We start from the raw sequence: 11,935 nt of genomic DNA, 5'->3' as shown, positions 1-11,935 counted from the left end.
CTCTCATTGTGTTACCAATTATGCAGTAGGTACGCGACGGTAGCAATGAAAAAGTTATTTAAAATAGGTCGAGGTATAGAATCATACAAATATCAGTGTGAATAAATAGTTTATTTCTTTTAATTACACTTACAAAAAATAAACAACAACATGTATGATAAGCTACGATAAAGGTAATATCATAAACATTGATTAATTAGTAATAATTGCACAATAATAAATACTACACCAAAAGTGTCAACTAAGCCAAAAGTGCATTTAAACACAAAATTCATTTACATGACTATAATTCATATAATTAATAAGATCTCGGTGTAATCTGTAATAAATGGAATGACTACATAAATAAAATTGCTTTCATACTATGTATATGTACAAGGCTTATAATAATTATTTCTGAATTTCCGAAATATCAACTGATTATAATATAGGTATATTTGCGCATCACATTATAAAGTTAATTGTCTTTACAATTATAGAAACGAAACAATTATTTACATTGTCCATTTAAATAATAAACTAATTGTGCAAAAATGGCTAACAAGCGTCGATAAATTAATTCCGCGTAAACGATTGGCACGATTAAAGTTAAATTAGCAAGCTATGTTATCCTTAACCATATTGGAAGATTCCGGTAGAGTAAGTTCACGACCACAGTTCACGACACTCAAGAAAAAAGTTTCTTTAATAATTTAAATACGTTTAATAATAATTAGAATTGTCCTGCGAGTTTGTCCCTTCTATAATTTAACGTCTAGAACTATTGTGTGAACTAGATTTGTATATTAATAGGCCACTATGAAATGTAAGTATTTGATGATGATTGAATGTACCTAACAATATAAGCGCGGATATTGAATCTCGGCAACTTAGTCACCTAGTTTAGTTGACACTTGCTTATGGGATGTTTCCGCATCTCTTACGTATAATTTGTCTGGATTCCATATTATACACTTTACTATAACTTGCTACTATACCACGCTTCCTGTGTAATTTCTTAATTGAATGATCAATGGAATGATTTCGTAGTAAGGGGTTAGGAGATGTTACTAACATTGGTTGGTTGAACGTGCTTATCTCAGGAACTACGTGGTGATTGGTATGTCCGATTTGAAACATTATTTTAGTTACATAGTCCTGATGATATACAGTCTACAGCCGAGGAAGGCAATAGCCTTAGCCTATAATAATAGGCTATATATCATCACACTAAAACCATAGGAGCAGAGCAAGGCGGGTTAAACCGCGGGGCACAGATAGTTTTCCTAATTTTATTGTATAGTGTATAAAATATATAAGATAAAATAACAATACAGTGCACAACATCCAATACCAAGAGAGGTTTCCAGAATTAAATTAGTGGTTATTCTAACGACGACCAACACGAACAATCATATTAAGATATAAGACTATTTACCAGATAATTACGACGATGTAAAATAAAGGGGATGGACCCTTAATGAATGCCGATAATGCTTGTTAGCTGCGACTTATTTAAGATAGTACAATTATTATTCTTATACATAGACATAGGTAACGATTCCTAGTACTTATATACCTAATGCTCGATTTGTTGTCCAGCCTTATTGTTTAATTTTTTAAATAGACACTTGGTCTTGCGATAAAACAAAAACAATTTTAAGGAGGTATAAAAAAATCAGTGCAGTGTAGTAGTTACTAAAAGAAAGTAATTTTCTATAGATAAAAAATCGCCCAATGAAGTGAAACTTCTAAGAATAAAATTTAACGTTATGTGCGCTAAAACCAATCTAAAGTCAATCATACATCTACAACACAGACAAACATATGCTAGCAATATAGATATATAATAAATTATAGATAATAATGCAATTTTTAATACAAATACACATATTCTAAACGAATACCTGTCCTATAGACATGATTGTAAATAATTATTAAATATGTATGAGTCTATAATATGGTTACGTCCATAAATTACTTAAGGTGTTTTTTTAACTTCTCAGATGTCGTGAGATTGCGTGATATTTGTCCCCTCTCCCCAACGTAAGATTGCAATATAAGATTTTACTCGACCCCCTTCCCCTCCCTTAATCATCTCACGTAATTTATGGACGCCCCATATGATATACTATTTACATATTATAGTAATCGAATAATATCTATAATTTTGTATATCTTAACAATTGTTTAATTTTAAAACGAATACTCCAATTTCTATTTTAAAATTATTGTTTTTGCGTGACATCTTTGGTTATAATTTCCATTAACTGTTAACAATCACATCGTAAGAGCAAAATCCGATGACAGAAAATGGCGCCTTTTTATTTTCGGGTGGCCATTGATGATTGACCATAAATCAGATTGAACTAAGTTTAGAATTAATATGTACATGAACCTAATAGTGAGTGTGGTTTATTACACTACTTTGTTTATAAACAAGGTTTTATCGATGGCCGCCCAAAAAATTAAAAAGAAGCCACTTTTCATACTAAATCTGGCATTGTTTGCATATATATAATTGTATAGGTAATAATAAATACTTTGTTTATTAGTTACTTAAACAAGTAAATAAATAGGTACTACATAATTATTATGATATATAGAATTTTATTGATTTATAATAAAAATCCAATATAGAACTTAAGGAATGGGCACTGGAAATAAATAAAAACATATTGTTATTTCAAAAATTGATTTTATTATCCTTATAAGGCTAACTTTGATATCTTATATGAAGTACCACTTAATTTATTTTATTCTTCGAATTTGACAACATTTGAATTTGAATAATAACTCTTATTATTCGCGTAGTAAGTTATAAAATCAAATATTAATATAGGAAGGCGAAAATAATGTGTTTTTATTTAAATCCACAGGCCCCAATCAAATTATTAATATCAAATTATCTCCATACATCTATATATATAGAATGAATCTTATATCATTGATAATAATTTATCTTCAAACATATTTAAGTTGTATCCATAACACCCACAGATGCATCAAAATCTGAACACTAATGTCGTGTCGAAGTCAAGACTTGAAAATATCAGAAAACTACGTCACTTGTACTAATCATTTATAACTGAATAAAACAAAACAAAATCTACCCAAAGTTTTGGTATTATTTTCTATATCTATATATATAAAATTCTCGTGTCACAATGTTAGTGTGCATACTCCTCCGAAACGGGTGGACCGATTCTCTTGAAATTTTCTATGCATATCGGGTAAGTCTGAGAATCGGCCAACATCTATTTTTCATATGTACCACGGGCGAAGCCGGGGCGGGCCGCTAGTAATATATAGTATAACTGGATGACTTCACTACATCAATACACAATATCAATTATCAACCATTACAAAAATAACATAGTAACATTAAAAATAAATAACGACTAAATAATAATCATCATATACTTTGGTTTCATAACGTCAGAGCTCTACAGTTAGGCAAGAAAAAGACTGCATTAAAAGCTGAGGTTTAACGAAGTAAATAGTGTCTTACGGCGCCATTTTGTTTTACAAATTTTATTTAGATTAATAGAAAATTTAAATTCAGTAATTATTATATATTTTCAGGATATTATATCATCTGAGTCATGATAATAGACTTTTTTTTAGATTAACGTTAGTTGGAACGTATTTATTATTCATTTTTATTTTCTTAACCGATACACACTTAAATATTATGTATTTTATAGTTCGTTCAATTAGCAATTAGCATCTATAGAACTATTTCCATTGAATATATTTTCTCGCTCGTATATTTTGTCAGTTTTCATAATCACTTAAATGTATATTTTTCATCAATACTATTTCCCCGTATATAATAAAAATGACGCAGTAAGAAACCAGCTCACGGTAGCATAACCTTATCTAACGCTATTTTACCTGTACATTAACATACATACATAACAAAATAATTTTCTCGTTATCCTTACTTATCCCTAAATTAAAGCGAACCAAGAATGATATCTACAACACTTAGTTCGAAACATATACACACTATTACTATAATTGCACTAATTGATGAAATTATAAAATAATAAACAACACTAATATGACTACTAAGATACACAGCAGCAGGATGATTGCGAACCATTGTCGTCCATCTGAAAGGAAATTTTAGTTACTTAATACCTTTTAGAAAGTAGATAAATTTTCATTTTTAAATGTATAATATTATTCTATACTAATATTACAAAGAGGAAAGGTTTGATGTATGTATGGTTTTCACGCATAAACTACTGCACCAATTTTGATGAAATTTGGCACAGATAATCTTTAGACCCTGAGAAAGAACATGGGCTACCTTTTATTGCGAAAAATGTACCACGGGCGATACCGGGGCGGACCGCTAGTTTTATATAAAAATGTACTTTTTGAATAAGAAAACCCATGGAGGGTTGTCGCGTAAGAACCACAGGACATTTCTTCGAAATAATATATGCAGTTACATATTTTGTAAAATTAAATTTGGATACTGACATGTTTTTAAAAAAGCAACTATAGAGTTTCTTGCCGGTTATTCTCCATAGATACTGTTTTCCGAAGCGGTGGTAAATGTTAAAATATGTTATGACGATTCAAAAGTGCTTCTAGAAGAAGTCTTATTGTAAAAATAAATGTTTGAGTTTGAGTTTAAAATCAAATGCTTCGTTGATTTAACTTAAGGTTTATGATCCAGAGCATTTAGACAAAGAATTATAATTAATATTACAGAGTAATACAAAACTGTGACGATTCATTAGTAAAATAAATGTTCGCGTAAGTTTACACAGATGTTTTTATAACAAAGAAATTTGGTTCCGAATAACGAAGACGGAAGTACAACGACCGCGTTTTATACAGAGCACTCATTAGGGCTTTTTCATGTACCTACATTCTACATAGTTGCCAATATCTTACTTAACACTAAACTAGCGATCCGGTGAAATTTGTACATCTATACTAATATTATATAAAGCTGAAGAGTTTGTTTGTTTGTACGCGCTAATCTCAGCAACTACTGGTGGTTATGAGGATAGGTTAAGAAAGCCTGTGCCCTGTGGTGGCATTTCATCTTAGTGACATATATTATTCAGTTACTTATGCGAAATTACCATGCAAACTAAGAAGCATGAGCAACATACACTAATAATTAAATCTTATGAAAGGAATAAATTAAAATATACATACTGTTTTCATAAATTAATTAACATGCACATTCACCACTATAATATTTAAAGATACATATAAACATATATTCATTTACATTCGTATATAAACATAATATTCACCATTATTTATGTGAAGAACCTTCGAGATCTTAACCACCGTTGTGTATAATTTTGAGTCTGTATTTTCAAGTTCCGAATTCAAGTCGTCCAGCATCCTGCAAATAATATATACCTATGTAGTTTATAAAATATAGTAAATTTATGTTACTACTAGCTTAAAACAATGAACTATTTTAAAAAACGAACAACGCAATAAAATAATTTATCAGAGCACACAACTAATAAAAAAATTACTTTAAAAAATCAAATATGTCTTCAGGTTATTTAAACTTTAAATGATTACTTATAAATTAAATAAAATCCCTAGGTTATTTATTTTTGTGCACATAGGTACAGAGTTCAGACAGTAAGGTTGTCATTGGTTGTTCAACATTAAAAAAATACTACCAAAAAAAAATTAAAACTAGCAACTTACATAGCCTGTTCATCAAGCTCCATGCCTATATGAGTGGAGACCGTCTTCAGCGATCCGACGGAATTGTTGATCATCGCCAGCTGTTCATCTTGGCTCATCATCATGCCCTCTTGTAACAGATCATTGTCGAAGTTATCGAATCTGTTGGGACTGTCCGTTTGTGACGCGAGTTTCGAGTACTGCGAGTACTTAGGCGTGGATGTCCAGTTCATGTTTCTGAACGACGTGGGGCTCCCGTCTCGTAGCAATGGTTCCCGTGCTGTGCCGTCGCTGTCGCGGTTTTTGTTCATGCTCATCTTATTTTTCATTAACTGAAAGAAGAAAATATTTTTATTAGAAAATATCCATACTACTGACCATAGATAAGATAGAAAAAAAAAAAACATCCGTCTTACGCTTTTTCGATCAGGCCACGTGTCCTGACGCGAGTTTAAGTTTTTATACCCAACGCCGCTAAATAAGTTTTCACTTCAATAAAATTAAGGATTTATAAAAAAAGTTTTTTTTTTTTATCTGGAAGCAATAGTAGTGGTAAGTATGAGTATTGATTTTGAGTACAGCATTACATTGCATTTTTTTCTATTTTTTATCTTTGCCGATTGAGTTATTTATATTTTTAATATTAAATGAAAAATGAAAAATAAAAAATACCTAAACTACTGTAACAAGCAACATTAAAATATCTGACTAATTAAATAAACTGTTACACATACTCTCGAAGGTATTAATATTTTAAAATCTAATTCTGTATGCGTCATGCTGAGCACATTATGTAAACAAATATTGAAATACCAAGTAATTACACAATATCTCAAGTACAAAATGAGCTGATCTTCGTAGAAAATAAATTTCTCTTTCGTTTCAGAGAATTATAAAAATACATTTCTATTTTGCAACCTTCACGATATCAAAGAGACTTTGTAAGTTCCCTTTTATTAATCCTGAACGTTTTAAATACAAGTGGGCGTGATCTGAAATGCTCTCTAATTTTCTTGTCTTGAAAACATTTTCCTTCTTAGAAAGATTTACTCGATTTATCCGATTACAGATCTTTTTTTTAGACGAAGTAAGACTTTAAATGTACCGCCTAATAAGAAGCAATATCTTTTATACGAAGAATACATAAAAATAAATTCTCTTAAGATATGTAATACATTTTTTTAAATCATTTGACTAGAACTAAATAAGTACCTTCACTTCCTGCTTTGTGGCGTCTATGAAGCTGCGTCGATCACAAATTTCTTTATTGTCGATTTTGAATTTTGATGAATTTTTTTCTGCGATGCGTATATGAATTATATGTAAGGAAAAATATGATACAATTATATTATAACTGCTTTTGGGAATTTTTCATGGTTATTTCTACAACTAAGTCAATAGAACAAGAAAACAATATTTAAAGAATACTAAAAATACTGAAAATAAATAATTGGGCTCAAAGTGAAAAATCAATACTAATAATTTTTGATGATATCTTTATAAATTAGAATTATAGAAAGTGCAGCAGAAAGTTAAAAGTCTAGACTTTAACACATATCAAGTATCAACAATGCCTAGCCTGAAAGAACATTTAATAAAAAGGATATTAATAGTATCTTCCAAATCTTCCAAATCCCACTCGATACTACGGAGTGCGTTCCTCAACTCTATAGAGGTCCATTCCACCTCAGCGCTGTTCGGAAGTATCGGGGAGGTGGACAGCTCCTGCCAACGGAGATACAGCCCTCGGGTCTTGTTCAGTGCTCGGAACACCTCACTGATGTACGGTATGTAATATTTTTTAATAAAAAAATAATAAAAATATATTTTTTTACCGAACTGAACGGTCATCAAACTGTCAGTCACAGATGCAATGTAATCAATGCGCTTCTACATATGTACATATTATATACTGGTAAAATATTAACACCACAACATTAATAGGTAGATAATACTTCATTGCACACACAGAAATTAACATAAAATTCAGATACAGTAAGACAAACAAGTATACACAAATAGCAGCCTTATCGCTAGGTAGCGCTTTCTTCCAGACTACCATTACTAACATGAATAAAGAGGAACATTAAAAGAGGTGAGAGAGAGGGTGGGTGATAAATTTATAAACAAAGAAAGTAAAATATTAAAGTAATTTATGAAGCTCCTCTGAATTGAAGTGAAATCTTGTTTTCTTCTACTCTTTGAAAATATTCAATGGGAAGAGAATATAAATTCATGTCTTATTATACATATATCTTGATGTAATAGGTATAGCAATGCTGTGTTAGTATTATTGATTTTGATACAAATTACACCCACACCATAATATATTATGGAAATGGTGTAATTCATAAAACTGTTGTGACTGTCAAGCTATAAACAGTACATAAAGGCCAAGGCCATTGCAACTTGATAAGTTTACCCAAATTTAAAATTTATTTATTTATTTATTTTATTTTATTTAACAGTTTTATGTACCATTACAAAATTTATTATCAATCATATAATATTAATAAAAAGAAAAGGAAACATTCACAGCACATAAGGCAACCTTATCGCTTATCAGCGATCTCTTCCAGGCTGCCCAAGGTAAAGGATAAAGATTAATATTAAATGGGTACATGGGTGGCAATGAAAATAAAGATAAAAGAGAGTAAATAAAATACATATTATATGAAAAATAAAAGAGGATATAATACATACTATAATTTATTATCTTTCTTCTTATATAAAGGACAACAAGTTTTGAACAATACTCATTGACAATCTATCATTTATTTCAGTCTAACACTTTAAATGCAAATAAAAATTTAAAATACATAACATTTCAATTGTACCAATACCAGTATTATATAAAAAAGCAAACAAAACCTACTGTAATCATATTTGTTACAAGCAGATTATTATACAAAAACCTTCATGTAATGGCAACTCAACTGCATGTAAGATAATTATGCAAATGATAAGTAAAAGTTAAAAAAGGACACTTACTCTTTCACAACATAAAATGGATCTTCCAAAGTCATGTCAAACAATAATAGTGTATTTGAGAAAAGAGGCACATGTGATTATCCTGAATGCATATGGCAATTGGAAACAAGCAACAAATACGAAAACAAACGCGTTTACATGTCTAGTCTTTCGCCTATCCCATAAAATATCGACATAGTGATACCTACCACCGATATACCTAACTGGTTAATATATTTTCCATCCCTTGCTCTCTTATGCAGATTATGTCTATTGCAGCTGCGTACAACTTGAGGTTTCAATGCGCAACCGCAAAATTCACACCCAAGTCAAGGTGCAGCCATCACATCATCTCGATATATTATTCGCCGTGAGCAGCAATGTTAACGCTCGTTATTGTACATTTCTACAAAATTGTGTACAAAAGTTACTTTAAAATTAATAAAATAATAGTCTTTGAATTTTCAAAGTTTCTTTTAAAGTTGATGAAATACATTAATCGATATAATATAATGAAATTATGTTCATTTTCATAATAACAAAATCACATTTGTGACATTTGTCATCTTTGACATAAGACATTTACCATAGATTATACATACACATTACACATTCTGTAGGATTGCTGTGAGGATTGCACTCAGACTCACATTGCACTAAATAATATTATGAAATTTTAGATAATATTAAATTAAATATCTATCTACTATTCTTCAAATTGTATTCATATAATTTTAAATTTTCGTAAGGTTCTAAAGATTTTTGATCATCTTTGTTCAAGACGGGTTATTTTTCGTTCATGTATATTTTTAAACTTTAAACTATTGCATAGCTTCTATCGCGGGCCTTGAGCGTTCAGCGCGAGCTTTTTTTTTTCAGTTTAGTAATAGGTAGTAAGGAGAACAAATTATTTACGAAATACCACCGACATACGAATCTTTTATAGTACAATATGATTTTTTTAATAGAAGTAGTTTTATTAATTTAGAATCATAAAATATTAAACTGGTATTAAATCTGTAAAACGGCTCTTATAGAAATTTAAATACAAATTCCTAGATTCCACCCACTTCTCACCGAACTCCAATAGTGAATATTATGATTTATACAATATCTTTTATTCACAAAGTTTCAGGTTTATGAAAAATTGGTTGTTTGTAAAGTAGGTTTACGATCGAGATGTTTACGTGATAACGTCTTATTCGTAGACAGAGAATCCAATAGACACCGGCAATGCGTGTCGCAGAAAGAGATAAAAAAGAATACGTCACAATATTTAGGGTTACCATGTGAGGGAAAATTTACCCCGCAATTTGTAAGATACAAATCTCTCAATATCATTATTCACATAACATAAGTGGATAATAATGAGATATCCACATTACATACTTACATGTTTATACTAATATTATAAAGAGAAAATGTTTGTAATTATGTATGTACATATGTATGTATGGTTTTCGGAGCGCAGCTAGTATATAATAAACATATTACTTTTAGATGGGTAATACATATGTATATACACATACCTATATATTATATAATCCATACTATATAATATTATAAATGCGAAAGTAACTCTGTCTGTCTGTCTGTTACTCAATCACGCCTAAACTACTAAAACAATTTGCATGAAATTTGGTATGTAGATATTTTGATACCTGAGAAAGGACATAGGCTACCTTTTATTGCGAAATATGTACCACGGGCGAAGCCGGGGTGGACCACTAGTATGTATAATATATATCATTATCATAATCCCATATAAAAATGTGTATCTAATGATAATGTAGATGAAAACTCGATTGTTCATTATTTTTTATAAAATAAAATAAAAAAAATAAAAGAATGTTTATTTTCGTAAGTATTAACAGATACACACGTTAATTATATTGACCGACCCGCGAACGCGCAAAAAAAAACGAAATTTACTTAATAATAATTTATTGTAATAAAAAAATTACATTTAAATTATCTCTAACTTAATTAACTACGTCCCTCCGGTTCAATGTTGGAAGTTGGAACCAAGAGTGTCCATTGTCTTCGGCGGGGCAGCGTCGCGGTGGTGGTGATTGCCGTAATACTTTCTAACCTTCGGTTTTGGTTTCCAATCTGTTCATCCTGTAGCTACAATCCAAATTTGTCGTAAATTATCCGGTTCAGGAAAACTGGAACAAGCCATTGAATATTTCAGATATTTAATTAAATACACACTGCAGAATATATATTATTATTTCCCATAATAGTGGGTAACAATTTGTAGAAAAGTTGGCAACACAAAATTTTTTAGGTTAAAATTTATAATTGTTATTTTTGTGGTTTTTAAACAATGTATTCAAGTCAACAGCACGTGATACACAATATATTAACACGCTGAAATATCATGAAGGCCTATAAACTGATAAAGAGTTGTATACTTACGAGTGAAAAGACAATCCAGGCATTTTCGTTCCACTATCACTTTAACACCCTTTAACGCTACACCGCACCATGGTATTATTTTATAAGGTATTAACAGTAAGTCTAAATCATTAAAAACCAAACATACCATGAATTACGTAACTTAGAACATGTAAAAACTATATTTTTAGGGAAGACGATAGTTAGCTGTCAAACTTTGTTTAGCAAAGCAGGTTTCTTTTCTTGAAAAAAGTGGCACGCTGGGTGAAACAAAAAATTTTATCGTTCTCTCTCATTTCTTTACACAACACCGGCATAAGTTGCTCTTTTTCTTGTGTGAATGCGACATAAACTATCAATTTGTCTATTGGTTTCTCTGTCTACGGTCTTATTGGTGGCAGCGCTCGAGATGAGACGGGAGATCAGTCCGTCTCGCTCTCGTTATACCTGCGATCGCGCTCGTGAGGTTTTGGTGTGACACAAGTTTCTGAACATGTCACCCGACTAAAACGATTTTAAAAACGTTATCACGTCAAAACATGTACTAAACAAAATATGTACCTTATATTATAAGCACGTTATAAACAAAGAAACTGAGTATAAGTTTCAGGGCCGCCAGACCAATGACTCTTTTATACTAGTAGACGCGGCATACGCCAACATCATTGCACTAAAAAACAACGTAATTAATACATACCTACTTACTAACGCATTCTTACCAATACAGTTGTTCTCTCTTTCACTCTCACGCACGAGACATAATACATGTCTCACTCATGTACTTCGTAATAACAACTGCCGATTAAAATATAAAAAGAACGTCCAGCCAAGACGCTGAATGGTGCGTGACTAAGTGAAACTCGGGCACTTAGCTGAGTTTTTTCTTGCCAAAATAGAGAGCGGGTAA

The 11,935-nt window shown here is 30.8% G+C and overlaps 1 protein-coding gene and 1 long non-coding RNA gene across 2 annotated transcripts; both read right to left on the bottom strand.

Moving 5' to 3' along the window:
- Nucleotides 1-91: 91 nt before the first annotated feature.
- On the bottom strand, nucleotides 92-8,828 carry Syx6 (Syntaxin 6). Its single transcript, XM_089707811.1, has 7 exons — nucleotides 8,650-8,828; nucleotides 7,266-7,435; nucleotides 6,871-6,965; nucleotides 5,680-5,990; nucleotides 5,265-5,359; nucleotides 3,306-4,097; nucleotides 92-3,119 (listed from the first exon to the last, which is right to left on the bottom strand). The coding sequence occupies exons 1-6, from the start codon at nucleotides 8,682-8,684 to the stop codon at nucleotides 4,021-4,023; spliced, it is 783 nt and encodes a 260-aa protein (XP_089563937.1). The 5' UTR covers nucleotides 8,685-8,828; the 3' UTR covers nucleotides 92-3,119; nucleotides 3,306-4,020.
- Nucleotides 8,829-10,555: 1,727 nt separating this feature from the next.
- Nucleotides 10,556-11,422, bottom strand: LOC149491150 (uncharacterized). Its single transcript, XR_016317191.1, has 2 exons — nucleotides 11,050-11,422; nucleotides 10,556-10,796 (listed from the first exon to the last, which is right to left on the bottom strand). It is a non-coding gene; the product is annotated as an uncharacterized LOC149491150 (long non-coding RNA).
- Nucleotides 11,423-11,935: the final 513 nt, after the last annotated feature.

The sequence above is a fragment of the Colias philodice genome, chromosome 1, assembly GCF_061535455.1.
Source record: "Colias philodice isolate Cphi_HAF_F1 chromosome 1, ilColPhil1 Martin Lab GWU primary, whole genome shotgun sequence".
Classification (NCBI taxonomy): domain Eukaryota; kingdom Metazoa; phylum Arthropoda; class Insecta; order Lepidoptera; family Pieridae; genus Colias; species Colias philodice.
Note: the sequence above shows the minus strand (reverse complement) of the source record. Positions and strands in the feature narration are given on the sequence as shown.

Excerpts from the sequence above, each read along its gene's own strand:
- Syx6 (XM_089707811.1), bottom strand. The coding sequence starts at position 8,684 with ATGACTTTGGAAGATCCATTTTATGTTGTGAAAGA. Across the intron at positions 5,360-5,679 it reads GAGCTTGATGAACAGGCTAT|GATGCTGGACGACTTGAATT; the intron begins GTAAGTTGCTAG and ends TATTATTTGCAG. Across the intron at positions 4,098-5,264 it reads GGTTCTTCACATAAATAATG|ATGGACGACAATGGTTCGCA; the intron begins GTGAATATTATG and ends ATTTCCTTTCAG.